This window comes from Haliotis cracherodii, unplaced genomic scaffold (genome assembly GCF_022045235.1).
Source record: "Haliotis cracherodii isolate W230 unplaced genomic scaffold, xgHalCrac1.p SCAF_2, whole genome shotgun sequence".
In the NCBI taxonomy this organism is placed as follows: Eukaryota; Metazoa; Mollusca; class Gastropoda; order Lepetellida; family Haliotidae; genus Haliotis; species Haliotis cracherodii.
In genome coordinates, this window is record NW_027266275.1 from 5,172,004 (window position 1) to 5,186,917 (window position 14,914).

A 14,914-nucleotide genomic window follows, 5' to 3' on the forward strand; every position below is an offset into this window, starting at 1 on the left:
GACCTTGTATATCCTAGCTGTTTACACCTGGAAAAAAGAATTTCAACATATCGTTTCCTGCATTTCTTGCATTGCATATAGGTGAGGCAGTTTTGATTTAGTGGTCTTGCAGTTGAATCTCATCCACATGGCCCTTTGCGCAAAACTCACGCCAATGTGTACAGCATTATTTTATCAAAATATAAGCGACAAAACCATTTCCAAAATCATAAGAAAATCCATTATCCATTTTCAAGTACTCTGTTACATTCTGATTATATCATAAGCAATTTTGATTATTTGTTTTTTGTTCAATAAATATTTCTGTAAATATTCGAGTCTGGAACATACACTCCAGGGGTTAACATCATGAACATCGATCTCCGTAATTTGGAAAACGATGACATGCATCAACCAAGTCAGCGAGCCGGACCACCCGATCCCGTTAGTCGCCTCTTGTGACAAGCATAGGTTGCTGAAGACCTATTCTACCCCGGATCTTCACAGGTCGAATAAACTTGTGAGCAATTATCAAATGGTGATACTAATGTATAACGATGTTGTAGTAGCAAAGTCTTAAACATGTATGACAAAGACTTATTAACTATAAATAATATAGCATATGTAACGACGTAAGGATATATATTTAGTTTTACCGAACTGTAACATAATCAAAGAAAAGGAACAGTGTAGATCGATGTTCATGATGTCAATCACTTGATTGTCTGGTCCAGACTTGACTACCGCCGTCACATAACTGGATTAATACGGTGTTAAACAACAAAGAATCAGCTGTCATTGTGAAGCCGCTGCCCTCTTTACGAGTAAGTGAGTGAATGAGTTGGGTTTAACGCCGCTTTTAACAGTTATATGACGGAGGAAAGCCCGAAGTGATGGTGCTGACAAACCTAGAAACATAATCGGGGCGAACCGGGATACGAACCCACAATCATAGGTTTCTGGAGTGCTCAAGGGACGCAACTCTGCACAGCGAATCGCGGCGCCTTAGATGACGCCACCCGTACCCCATCCCCCAATTTACGAGGAGCATTTACCCACCTGTACACAGGAAAGTTTTAATGGATGGAACGAGGCTGGATAACTGATCGTCACTGGACACGTACAACGTCTGGTTTGGGCTACTGGCTACACCTGCCATCTCCGAGGGGGACACAGCGTCGCTGAAGCCCACCGTTATGACGTTAATGCCGCTGTCCTTGACAGTCGTAGATGAAGCCAACGTCGCAGCAGGGTCGTCCGTAACGCTGTCAACTATGAAAATAACATGTCTCTCAACTCCAGCTCTCCAATTACCAGATAACAGGGTTTGGAGTTTGAGGAAAGCCTCCGATCCGTTTGTCCCCGCAAACTCTGCCGAAAAGTTGTCAATAGCAGAGTCTAGCAAGGCTTGGCTAGCTTCAAAGTTGGACAACAGTCTCGCGGTATCGCTAAACATAAGAAGAGCGATCCGGATGTCACCTTGGTTGACCAGCGCGTTGACATCCTTGATGAACCGGACGACACCAGGTGAGTACGTAACTCCTGTTCTGTCCTGCTGGGTTCGCTTAAGACTGTCCGAATCGTCCACCATAAGTACTACGTCAGCTGATGCCATGACACAAGGATCTGAAATTTGTAATAGTTTTGATCTGTAAACCATAATAACACAGACACATAAGAGCTTGTCTCAACACGTCTTCGGCGTGACGAGCGAACGCTTTATCCACTAGGCTACCCGACCGACCGCTCCAAAGAGCCATCGTAGCGCTAGGACTGTCGTTAGTCTGTGTTAAAGAATGGGAGTTACGATCGTCCTGGAGCATGACCACTTTGTGGATGGCCGTGGTTCACGCTGATTATGCCTGCAGGGTGGTCAGAACCCGTGCAGTTGGGTTTCACCAAAGGGGTAAAAGTCTAACACCTGCATCCCTTCGGAATTGCCTCCCACAGTAGGCTGACACACCGTGATAGAACTGGAATACTGTGGCGTTAAACCCAACCCACTCACTCATTCCTCTAGTTTACAGCTACAAGAGAGGGGTGATGTAGTGAGTGAGTGAGAGTAAATGACTGAGTTGGGTTTAACCCCGCTGAACACAGTATTCCAGTTATATCACGGCGTGTCAGCCTACGGTGGGAGGAAACTCCGAAGGGACGCAGGTGTCAGACTTTAACCACTTTTGTGAAACCGCCAAGCACCGCTATGGTACTGAGAAACCGTTAATCATAAACAGGGCGAATCTGGAATTCGAACCCTGGATCAACTGATCCTTACACGACTATTGATAATTTGGAGACATAAACATGAAGAAAACATAGGTTCTGTAGCTATAAAAGTGGTTTCCAGACAGTGGTATACATTTTGAAACGAAACATTTTGAGACTGAATATTTAGATCTATTCGAATAGATGCCTTGACTGGATTTGAAATCACGAATGTTCGCGTTTGCTACAACCATACGGTTTTCATTCGACTGCAACAATGAATACTACGTTCACAATGAGAAAATATTCGGTTTGTACTTACCTAAAACTATTGCGGCAGAATCAGACAATGAACCGCTTAGTCCTCCATTCATAGCCTCCCCTGCTTCGGTCGTGAAGGCGGTGACGTCAGTCGTGAAGTCGGTGAAGCCAGTCGTGAAGTCGGTGACGTCAGTTGTGAAGTCGCTGACGCCAGTGGTGAAGTCGGTGACGTCAGTCGTGACGTCGGTGACGTCAGTCGTGAAGGCAGTGACGTCAGTTGTGACTTCAACGATGCCCGTCACAGCTGGATCCGCAACAGTCGTAGCATCCTCGCCTGCATCGGTCGTGAAGGCGGTGATGTCAGTTGTGAAGGCAGTGACGTCAGTTGTAAAGGCAGTGATATCAGTCGTGACGTCGGTGACATCAGTCGTGACGTCGGTCACGTCAGTCGTGAAGGCAGTAACATCAGTTGTGACTTCAACGATGCCCGTCACAGCTGGATCCGCCACAGTCGTAGCACCCTCGCCTGTGTCGGTCGTGAAGGCAGTGACGTCAGTCGTGAAGGCGGTGACGTCAGTGACATCAGTTGTGAAGTCGGTGACGTCAGTCGTGAAGTCGGTGACGTCAGTGGTGAAGGCAGTGACGTCAGTTGTGAAAGCAGTGACATCAGTTGTGACTTCAACGATGCCCGTCACAGCTGGATCTGCAACAGTCGTAGCATCCTCGCCTGCGTCGGTCGTGAAGGCAGTGACGTCAGTGGTGAAGTCGGTGACGTCAGTGGTGAAGTCAGTGACGTCAGTGGTGAAGTCAGTGACGTCAGTGGTGAAGGCAGTGACGTCAGTTGTGAAAGCAGTGACATCAGTTGTGACTTCAACGATGCCCGTCACAGCTGGATCCGCAACAGTCGTAGCATCCTCGCCTGCGTCGGTCGTGAAGGCAGTGACGTCAGTGGTGAAGTCGGTGACGTCAGTGGTGAAGTCGGTGACGTCAGTCGTGAAGTCGGTGACGTCAGTCGTGAAGGCAGTGACGTCGGTTGTGAAGGCAGTGACGTCAGTTGTGACTTCAACGATGCCCGTCACAGCTGGATCTGCAACAGTCGTAGCATCCTCGCCTGCATCGGTCGTGAAGGCAGTGACGTCAGTCGTGAAGGCGGTGACGTCAGTGGTGAAGTCGGTGACGTCAGTTGTGAAGTCGGTGACGTCAGTCGTGAAGGCAGTGACGTCAGTTGTGAAGGCAGTGACGTCAGTTGTGACATCAACGATGCCCGTCACAGCTGGATCTGCAACAGTCGTAGCATCCTCGCCTGCGTCGGTCGTGAAGGCAGTGACGTCAGTGGTGAAGGCTGTGACGTCAGTGGTGAAGTCGGTGACGTCAGTTGTGAAGTCGGTGACGTCAGTCGTGACGTCGGTGACGTCAGTCGTGAAGGCAGTGACGTCAGTTGTGACTTCAACGATGCCCGTCACAGCTGGATCCGCAACAGTCGTAGCATCCTCCCCCGCGTCGGTCGTGAAGGCAGTGACGTCAGTCGTGAAGGCGGTGACGTCAGTGGTGAAGTCGGTGACGTCAGTGGTGAAGTCGGTGACGTCAGTCGTGACGTCGGTCACGTCAGTCGTGAAGGCAGTGACATCAGTTGTGACTTCAACGATGCCCGTCACAGCTGGATCCGCAACAGTCGTAGCATCCTCGCCTGCGTCGGTCGTGAAGTCGGTGACGTCAGTCGTGAAGGCAGTGACATCAGTCGTGAAGTCGGTGACGTCAGTCGTGAAGTCGGTGACGTCAGTCGTGACGTCGGTGACGTCAGTCGTGAAGGCAGTGACGTCAGTTGTGACTTCAACGATGCCTGTCACAGCTGGATCCGCAACAGTCGTAGCATCCTCGCCTGCGTCGGTCGTGAAGTCGGTGACGTCGGTCGTGATGGCGGGGACGTCAGTCGTGAAGGCAGTGACGTCAGTCGTGAAGGCGGTGACGTCAGTGAAGTCGGTGACGTCAGTCGTGAAGGCAGTGACGTCAGTTGTGAAGGCAGTGACGTCAGTTGTGACTTCAACGATGCCCGTCACAGCTGGATCTGCAACAGTCGTAGCATCCTCGCCTGCATCGGTCGTGAAGGCGTTGACGTCAGTCGTGAAGGCTGTGACGTCAGTCGTGAAGGCAGTGACGTCAGTTGTGACTTCAACGATGCCCGTCACAACTGGATCCGTAACAGTCGTAACATCCTCGCCTGCGTCGGTTGTGAAGGCGGTGACGTCAGTTGGGACTGTCGTTGTATCCACAGAATCTGAAGTCAAGAACGAAGTCACACAATGGGCATAAATACATGCTCGTCTACGGTTGACGACAATGATAAAGTCGACGTAACCTGTCGAAAACTTTCTCTCTCTCACTTACTCCAATCACCCACCCATCCATTCACTCAATCTAATTTAGGTTTAAATCAAAGTTACGTACCTGGACAGAGAGTCGATACTAAACCAGATATTGTATTGACAAGGTCATTTGTATTCGGCGAAACGAAAACGAGACTGCTGTCTGCCGTTATAAGGTTGAGTTCCGGTACAGGAATCTGCCCCATGAAGCTGGCACCGACCATCTTTATTCCGGCAGCACGTGCTGTCGTTGCCTCGGCTATGGTCGTGGTCGGATTGGAAGAAATGGCGTTTGTAACGATGATCACAACTCTGAAACGTAAACAGTCATGGTGAGAACACAGCGGTCTGTGAACAATAATTATTTATCAAAATAGAATGGAGATATAACACACTAACACTTTCGGTTGGACAACAGACAATACAAAATGATGAACAATTATAAAACCGCATCGGCGTCAAGAATAGTTAGTCAAAGCGTCAAGAATAGTTATAGTCCTTGGTCCCAATATGTTTTTGGTACCACATTAATGTGTTTAACAGGATTTTATGATTTCTATTAGTCTCGATGCATAAACAGATTCCAGTGGAGGTCAAAGCAAAACAGTGATGAAAAACATATGAATGGATAACTAAAATGATGGCACCAGGTGTTCGGAAAAGGGACAGCGTGTCCTGCCTGCCGATAGCAACCGCCACTTTAAAAAATGGTAAGTGTTTGTTGCCTAACGCCTCACCCAACACTACTCCTGCCGTACGTAGAAGGCATGTAAATAATCGGGTATGGACCAGACAATCCAGTCAAGAGTATCCTGAGCAGTGACCAAGGCAGTTGTGTTACAACGCCATGTTGTACAACACCCAATGCGGTTAGCAAGTGGGTAAATGCTTACTTCTGAGCTTGGGGTCTCGCGGCTGTGAACTGTGCGGTGACGTCCTGTATTCCCAAGAAGGTGTTGAGCCCCTGCCACTGAGGGCTGATGCTGCTGATGGCGGTTTGTAACGCCGCGAGGTGGTCGCTAAAGGTGATGAGTTGTCGAACGGTGTTGCTGACCTGTGTGATGCCTACTCGGGTGGCCCCGAGACTGACTGTATTGATGAATGTCGTGAGGAAGGACTGGATGCCTGAAGGGAAGACAACGCTGGACCCTTCTATGGCTTTCGTAGCCTCAGAGTCGTCAAGAAGGATGATTATGTCGTTCTGGGAACAACCTGGGACAAAGAAAAACTTGAAATGATTACCGATATACAACGATACGTTTTATAACGGATCACTCAATAATACTAAAATACCAACCCAGCTGCATTATTTTGTCATTTCTTGATTTCAAAATGTGGACAGGAGTCATTCTTTCCTTTTTCTTAGCTGTTGACAGATTTCAAATATAGGAAGGAAAGGACCGCTTCATTCAAAGTATCAACCCAAGCAGGATGGTTTTTTTTGTCTTTCAAACCCAAACGACCAAATTCTAATTATTATATATTGTATCTTTTTAAGACCATCTGCTCCCTTATTTCGAAAAGAAATATACGTAACCAAGAAATATAAAAGATCTTAATTTCATATGCTGGCAAGGCTGAATTCACACTGGTCTCAACAGACAATAATTTGTATTAAAACTGAACATGTTTCAAGACTAATATCACGAACACCTACCACGTGAAGCACCATCTGGGGTTAGCACAGCATTGGTTCAGGGTACAGTGGGTGAGTGAGTAGGGATTTTACGCCGCTTTTAGCAATATTCCAGCAACATAACGGCGGAGGACACCAGAAATGAGCTTCACACATTGTACCCATGTCAGGAATCGAACCCGGATCTTCGGCGTGATGAGCGAACGCTTTAACCACTAGGCTACCTGACCGCACGGATTCAGGGTACAGAGTACAGAGTATTTGAAATGGCTGTGTTTAACACTACCGGTACAGCTGTATAATTTCATGAATTCATGACACTTTTTATGGGTAGCAGCTTCTTTTATTCTTTGAACGACGTTTCAGAGCTACTTCTTGCTGGTAAAGCTGTATTATTTTACACATGAACGTTTTCAGATCTGCTGTACCGAATATCATTGCAGTGACAGTGAATGAACAGACTACATACCTGCTGGCGTCGGTTGTGAGGCGGCTATTGCTGAAATAACAATAACAAGTCTATTTAACTATCAGAGTTACGACAATCGTAGCTACGATCGATTTTTGAAACGAGGCCCACGTCTTGAATTGCCAATTTCATTGATTTCATTGTCCTTAAGTTGAGATCAAGAAAATCAAGTCTTTGTTCAACTACGGGAGCTACGACAATCGTAGCTACGGTCAATATTTGAACCGAGGTCCATGTTTTTTTATTGCCAGTTTTTTTTTTTATCATTGTCCTTAAGTTGTGATCAAGAAAATCAAGTCTATGTTCAACTACGGGAGCTACGACAATCGTAGCTACGATCAATTTGTGAAATGGACCCATGTCATGTATTGCCAGGTTGTAATCATTATCAATACATTCTAATATATACTCTTAAAAAAGAAATAAATGCAAAGCCAGATTTGTGTGAGGTAGAAAAATACATTTATACGAGGAAACGTACAAGGTATTGAGCCAACATGTTGTGGAGAGAACACTTGGTGACTTTAGTCATCTCAGTTATCGGTACATAGGAAAAGTCCAATCTTGGCATGTTGTTGAACTGTCACTATTCGATTGTCGCAGATTCCAGCCAATCAAAACCCCTGCACCGTTGAAAGTGCTGCTGCACGGGAAATACGTGCAGCTCTGTGACACTTTTGTTAATGCACTGGGTGCGTTTTTCTGACTAATCGTTTGCATGTCCTTGTTGTGATCATTTTGATCCGGGCAATTTGTCACTGACACTATAACACATTAAACCTCTTCATTTTGCACCTCTTGGTCCGCTAATTTTGCTTTTTGAAGAGTATATATAAGGCAGCATTTGTGGATGCAGCGAGCTAGATTCTTCTATGACAATCGTTGTTTACATATGGACGACTAGACAGAACCTTGAATTTGAATAAAAAATAATAATAAAACAGTAACAATAAATAAAAAGAATGGATAACAATATACTTACAAGTACAGACAGCTGTGTTTATAGATGCAAAGATAGTACTTAAGTCTGAAGCTGAAGGGGAAACGAAAACGAGGCTAGTGTTTCCTGTAATGGCGTTAAGTTCCGGTACGGGCACGTCTCCCAAAAAACTGACACCAAATATTTCTATTCCAGCTGCTCGTGCGGTAGATGCCTCGGCGATTGTCAGTGTTGGGTTGGAGGAAACACCATTGGTCACGATGACGAGAATCCTGAAACGCAGAATGAATTGCGCTTTACAAAATACACATCAAGCACAAAACACTATCCTGCCATCACATACAAAATGTCAAACTTCCATATAAACATGACACACAGTACAGCCAAATTAGAAGTGGGCTCACAACATTGTAACCGAAATACCCTGTGAATTGAGTGTTGGAACACTGTTTTGGACCCCAAAGGTCTGGGGGTCGCGCCCCATCTGAAGCACTATGAAATCATGAAATTACCAATTGTGTCACGATGCAAATCAAATGAAAGCTCTCTTCAGAAGCTCTGCAAAAATGTATAATTTGCCAAATATATAACAAAACAAAGCATCGAATGTATTTAATTAAATGAATAAAATAAAGCAGAAAAATTAATTAAACTTAACAGAACATTAACTTTTCAATATTTAGAAGTTGAATTTATAAAAAAAAGCTCAACACAAAAATACAAGAAGAAAAGATCACTGCAGAGTACTGAATTTTATCATGAGGCACTATACATGTAGAAATTACTTGAAACTAAATTGGACGTTGTTTTTCGTTTACTAATAAAATAAAGGAAAGGTATATTTGAATTTAATTGTGAGAGAGTAAATTTAAATCTACCATAACACAAAATCGTTTGTAATGAATATCATTACAAAATCTAAATATTGCTCATTATCAAATGTAGAAATCTTAGACAATACATATATGTAAGATATTGGCATTAAATATTTTTGGGAAAAAAGAAATTGAAGAATGGGGGGTGGGGGCTGGTGTGGTGTAGCCTAGTGGTTGCAGTGTCCGCCCGTATGGGCTGAATGCCTGGTTCGATACACCTCATGGGTATGATGTGTGAAGCCCATTTCAAGTGTCCCCCGCCGTGATATTGCTGGGATATTACTAAAAGTGGCACAAAATTATACCCACTCACTCATTAAACCATAATGCATGTCATCGTATCCCAATTGCGTGGATCGATGTTCATGACATCAGTCTCTGGATTGCCTGGTCCAGACTCTATTATGTACAGACCGCCGTCAAATAGCCGGAATATTGCAGAGTGCGCGTTAAACAACAAACAAACAAGCAAACAAACAAACATTGAGCCATAAGAATAATTAAGAGCAAATCTGAATCCAAGAAACGCACGCTTAACACACATACTATGATACTGTGTAACTGTGTGAAAACTACATTGACGGAATGTTTTAAATGACATACTTGGGTACTCCTGCTCGGGCATCAGCAAACTGACTGACAACATTCTGTATACCCGTGAATGTGTTCAGGGATTGCCACTGAGGGGTGATGCCGTTGATGGCGGCCTGTAACGCGGCAAGGTTGTCGCTGAAGACGATCTGTCGTCGAGCAGAGCTGCTGATGAGGGTTATGCCGACGCGGACGTTGCCGAGACTGACCGTACTGACCACCTGTTGCAGGAAGGTGGCTATCCCAGATGCGTACACTACGCTTGACCCTTCCAGTAACTTGGTAGCCTCGGAATCGTCCACAAGGAAAATGATGTCACCTTGGCCAGAACATTCTAAGGACAGAGAGATGGAAAATTAGTTTGTTTGTTTGTTTGTTGTATAACGCCACACTCAGCAATATTCAAGCTATGTGCGGCGGTGTGTAAATATTCGAGTCTTGAACAGACAGTGATTTACATTATGAGCATCGATCTACACATTTGGGATACGATAACATACATCAACCAAGTCAGCGAGCCTGAGCACACGATCCCGTTAGTCGCATGTTAGGACGAGTAAGGGTTGCTGAAGAACAGTTCTAACCCGGGTCTTGAAAATTAGTTGAAACTTACCTCTCAATACATACTTACCATACTGAGTGAGTGAGTGAGTGAGTGAGTGAGTGAGTGAGTTAGTGAGTGAGAGTGCATTTCGGATACGTTACGTATTGCCATTATTTTGGAGGGAAGCCCCCAAGTGACGCAGGTCTAAGGCATTTACCGGACCTTGATGGACCTATTAGCACGCGCTTGGTGCTGACAAACCAGATATCATAATCTGAGATTCAAACCTGCGACGAGCACAACAAAGGGACAGCAAACGGCGCCACCTTGTTCCACGGGGCTATTTTCGTCCCTCATCACACGAAGAAGGCTTGTATAAAAGTACGAGGCCGTACATCCACAGCTATATCGTACTCTATAATCTCAGGAATTAAGTTATCAGTTGCCCTTCCGTAAAAGCATTATACGTCATAACAGACTAAAAGTGCCTAGTCTCAGAAACATGACGCACCGTTGGCCCACGCCATATCCGTCCACGACACCGTCACAAGCAGAAGGCATATCACGTGACACCATCTCCTAGTGCCTGCTGAGGATGTTTCCATGGTGACTGCACAGCTGAAACATGACATGATTCCATGAATTAACGTTTCCTTGTTTGGCCATGAACACCAGGTGTCCCATCTATACACTCAGTGCTCAAAGATCAAATTCACATTGGGAATATATCCTAGTCTCGTCGACATCTCGCTTTTAACCAAGCGTGTGTGAAGTGGGGTAGCCTAGTGGTTTAAGCGTTCGCTCGTCACATCAAAGACCCGGTTTCAATGCCCCATGTTGGGTACAATGTGTGAAGCCCATTTCTGGTGTCCCCCGCAGTAATATTGCTGGAATATTGCTAAAAGTGGCGTAAAACAATACTCACACACCAAGCGTGCAACACATCGTACGCAGTACTAGACCCTTCTCTCCAGGCTACAGCCTCGTTCTCTTTGTGACTTTTACTGGAGCAGTTTATACTCGAAATAATCTATAGTTAACCAATGGCAGTTTGGTAATGAACTTATTTAGACAGTTTAAACAAAAGAAACTACTTCTGTCTCTTTGATACGCTTCTCTCAGTACAACAAACAAAGCAAGCAGAAGTGTGAACGTAAAGGGAATGTCACAAGTATGACGTCACTTCCGGCAAGGTATTCACTGGGGAGCAAATGACGATATTAACTTCCATGGCCAGGGATATACAGCCAAATGGAGATGGTGGGTTTGTTGCATATTTATGGTGTTCTTAGAATAATGCTATTCTTCATTGATTTTAGTAAATATCACCAAGTGCGCTCATGGTGGCACTATTGTTGTAGTCAGAAATATGTACAGTAAGATAAGTGTGGTGGTGTGAGAAGGTCAAGTACAATGTTTTACAGATTACAAACACAGGAGTATTGGATTTTGACGAAAACTTCGAAACGTAACGCCAAGTATTTGAACATTTTATATTTACATTTTTACATATTAGTTTCGAACATATATACCACTTAAAAGAGGTAACAAAAACACTCAATTCTTTCATATGCCATGACAGAGTAACTATAGTAATATGAATGAAGCGGGTGTTCTTTAACTTCTTTTGAGTAGCATATTTCATGGACGTCAGTCTTGAACTTACTCCTCTCACATCACAATGGTCGCGCTAAAGGATCAAAGCATCTCCGACAGGGCACAGTAAATACCTTCAATGCATTCACTTCGTTTGTAAAGCAAGTGTAACATGTCACAGGATTGATATAACCACTGTTATTTATACATAGGCATCCTTAGTCATATGGGTTTAAACAAGGGACACCTTTTCTCGAACAACTGGTGCCATTACTATTTGATACTGATTCATAAACACATGCTTATGATATAGTCGGAATCGTACAGTCGACTCTGCTTTTTCAGATATTTCTTATGATAATGGAACGAATTTTAAATACTGACATTATTTATTGCACGAGTGTCTCAAATGTCCCACGTCAGATGAAGCGCACTCTGTTATCCATAAAATAAAATAATTGACTGGAAAGAAAATAACTGTTGTGTATAAAACAAGCCGAGTTTAATATGCGCCCAGTTGTGCTTTTTTATATTCCTTGTTGGGTAAAAAAATAAAAATAGTTTTCCTCCCGCAACACATTTGTTTTCAATAAAAAATAAAAATAATTTGTTTTTTTGAGAAAATGTTTTCGAGAAACACTCTTTTATGCTGTCTTCTCGATTATATAGTGCCTGTGGTGACAAATCGTTCGTGCAGATTGCCTTTTCGGTATGAAAATTATGACATAAATCTTGTTGAATATGAATATGATCCCTGTTTTATTGTACATACATACATGGTTATCATACTTCTCTCGATAACTGACAAGAAGCGACCAGTCGGATTAATTTATAATGTAAGATTCCAGTGTCACTTCAAAAGTTGCCGGCAAAAAGTATATAAAAAGTACATATTTCTTTTTTTTGGAAAACATCAAACATGTTCTTACATTTGCCATGCGATCCAAACTAAAACCGAATTCCACAGAACAGACTCCGTTAGGAAACACTGCAGTTGAAAACCGGAATTCACTTTAGGCAAAGTTGATACAGCTATGATCTTGTTCTGGTGTATACATGACATATTGACCTACCTGGTCGATGTTAGATCCGACTCCTTATCCTGGACAGTGGTCAGTTTGTCTGCGCGACCCCACAAGTGGCCCCTAACCTCATGCCCTGCACGTGCCCCGGGCAAGCCACGCAGACCAATAAAAGTGATGAGATCATTGCGGTGGTCCACTTGCAAGTACCGATAGATAACGGGTATTACGTTCGATCAAGCGATCAATGTTGCGAGTTAATGAAGCTGAAATTTGAATATGATAAGGTGTTAGCTAGATTTGTAAAATTCTATGCCCTCAAGACTATAGGGCCGTAGGTTAAGACCTACCTCAGCGAAGTACTTAATTCCTAGAAGGAAATCTGATTGAGGTGAGGTGAGGTAAAATGGGGTGTTACGTCGCGTTCAATTGTTTGTTTGTTGTTTAACGGCGCAATCAGCAATAGTCCAACTATATGACGGCGGTCTGTAAATAATCGAGTCTGGCCCAGACAATCCAGTGATTGACATCATGAGCATCGATCCATGCAATTGGGATCCGATGACATGCATCAATCAAGTCAACGAGCCCGACCACCTGATCCTGTTAGTCGCCTCTTACGATCTAACCAACCCAACAAAATCAAACCGATTACTATTTAGAGCATTTTTCAACAAACGTGTTCAACCATCACTCCAACCCTGTTCACGAGTATTGTATTACCAACCATTTCTCTGGCAGTGATTTCTGGCTTCCTTAACTCATGAACACGTTGGGAACATTTTTTTGTTCATGGCGTAAAAATCAAATATTTCATGTTTTTACACGAGACAAAGCGATAAGGCTCAGAGAGCGGATATTTCTGTTTGTGTCTTGTTTAATGCCACTCAGCTACATGAATACGGTCTGGAAATGGTTGAGTCTGAATCAGAGAAAATAGGCATCTTGCTCTATTTGCTTTTGGTTTGAGAAAGTTACATGGGGATGAGTAATAGTTGGAAAGATGTCTACATTTCCTTAAAAAGAAACGTTATCTTTGTCAAATGGTATGCGTTCATATGAAATACTTAAATAATTATGAAACTATTTTTTAAAACATTCCTACCAGTAAATGATTGCACCAAACCTGTTCGTGTTATTCGGCACAAGAGGGAGCCACGCTGTCCTAGACTGGTTTACCTGCTCTAAAGCGCTTGCGCTCCTCGCCTGCAGCCGCCGGGAGACTAAGGGCAGGGTACAAGTCGAGTTCTATCGACCTATTTCTCCATACAGCATTACGCTTCGGTAAAAGGTTGACCTCTTTCGGTGTAGCGGTTCTATCTGTCGAGAAGGACTGGGACAGGCCTACAGCATAGAACTATGCGAGAAACGTTGATCCAGATCCATATCCCTTTATATTCAACGTAACATCGAATGGTTATCCTTATATATCAACAAAAGTTCAAATAAAAGATACCGAGAAACTTGCATGTGGCGTGTTGATTCATTTTCTACCGTTTCCGGGTCACGGGAGCATGCAAGGTCAAACGGATTAAAAAATACGCCAATTATATCGTGAAAATCACTTTGTTATTTCATATTAGTGGTGATCACTGATAATATGTAGTGATTTGTGTTTATTCTGTATGTGACAGGCGAAATATTTAAAAATTAACTGTAATTGTTTTGTTACGAAAGATTATCAGCAGACTACCCATGTCTGTGACATAGCATCCGGGGACCTTTGCACTTAGTGAAATATTGCTGTCAGAATTCACGATCTTTATTTTCTTTATTTTTCTCTCGTCATATTAAACGGAAAGTGACAAATGAATCATTCTTCGATTAAGAAGAACGTCAACTTTCGCCAAGGCATTTTTATGAAGGCAATGTAAACTTTGTTGACATTAAAATCGCAATAAGTTATGCCGAGGTCGGGCAAAGCGCGCCATGATTGATTTTCGAACGTCTGCTAGCATCATCACACGGTATTTGTATTTTCGTATATCTGAATATTCAACCAAAACATTTGACATTAGGATTGGTGAATATTTATGTGTCATTAATTGTTTCCTGCAAATTTTATAACGTGACACGTTGTTCGTATTTCTGTAACTGACATGATGACCTCGAAAAATAAGGTTTTATTCTGTCTATCGTTTGGATAATAGATTTACTGATAGGATTCATAATTCACCAATATTTACCAATAAAAAACTTCGATATGATTGTTGAAATCAATTTGCACAAATCTAACAAATTAAAAGGGTTCGTAATATGAAACGTAAACCACCTTCAATAACGTAATTCATGAAAGTTCACGAACTTTCTCAAATATCACGCCCTGATATCAAGGAAATACGGTTCCAATCGACATTTAACCTTACTCCCTGTCACCCACACTCAGTGATAACCTAGTATTGTGATCATTATTATGTAAGTGAGTGAGTGAAT

At 43.3% G+C, this 14,914-nt stretch overlaps 1 protein-coding gene across 1 annotated transcript; it reads right to left on the bottom strand.

Annotated features, from left to right (window-relative positions):
* Positions 1-1,030: 1,030 nt before the first annotated feature.
* On the bottom strand, positions 1,031-10,468 carry LOC139469369 (mucin-22-like). Its single transcript, XM_071251521.1, has 9 exons — positions 10,375-10,468; positions 9,332-9,653; positions 7,896-8,125; positions 6,914-6,943; positions 5,702-6,020; positions 4,891-5,120; positions 3,173-4,720; positions 2,507-2,971; positions 1,031-1,605 (listed from the first exon to the last, which is right to left on the bottom strand). Exons 1-9 carry the CDS (start codon positions 10,466-10,468, stop codon positions 1,031-1,033), a joined length of 3,813 nt encoding a protein of 1,270 aa, XP_071107622.1.
* Between the last annotated feature and the right edge of the window lie 4,446 nt (positions 10,469-14,914).

Coding starts and splice junctions, on each gene's coding strand:
- LOC139469369 (XM_071251521.1), bottom strand. CDS start 10,468: ATGGAAACATCCTCAGCAGGCACTAGGAGATGGTGTCACGTGATATGC. Junction 6,944..7,895: donor AAACACAGCTGTCTGTACTT/GTAAGTATATTG, acceptor TTGTTATTTCAG/CAATAGCCGCCTCACAACCG. Junction 6,021..6,913: donor CTCACAACCGACGCCAGCAG/GTATGTAGTCTG, acceptor TCTTTGTCCCAG/GTTGTTCCCAGAACGACATA.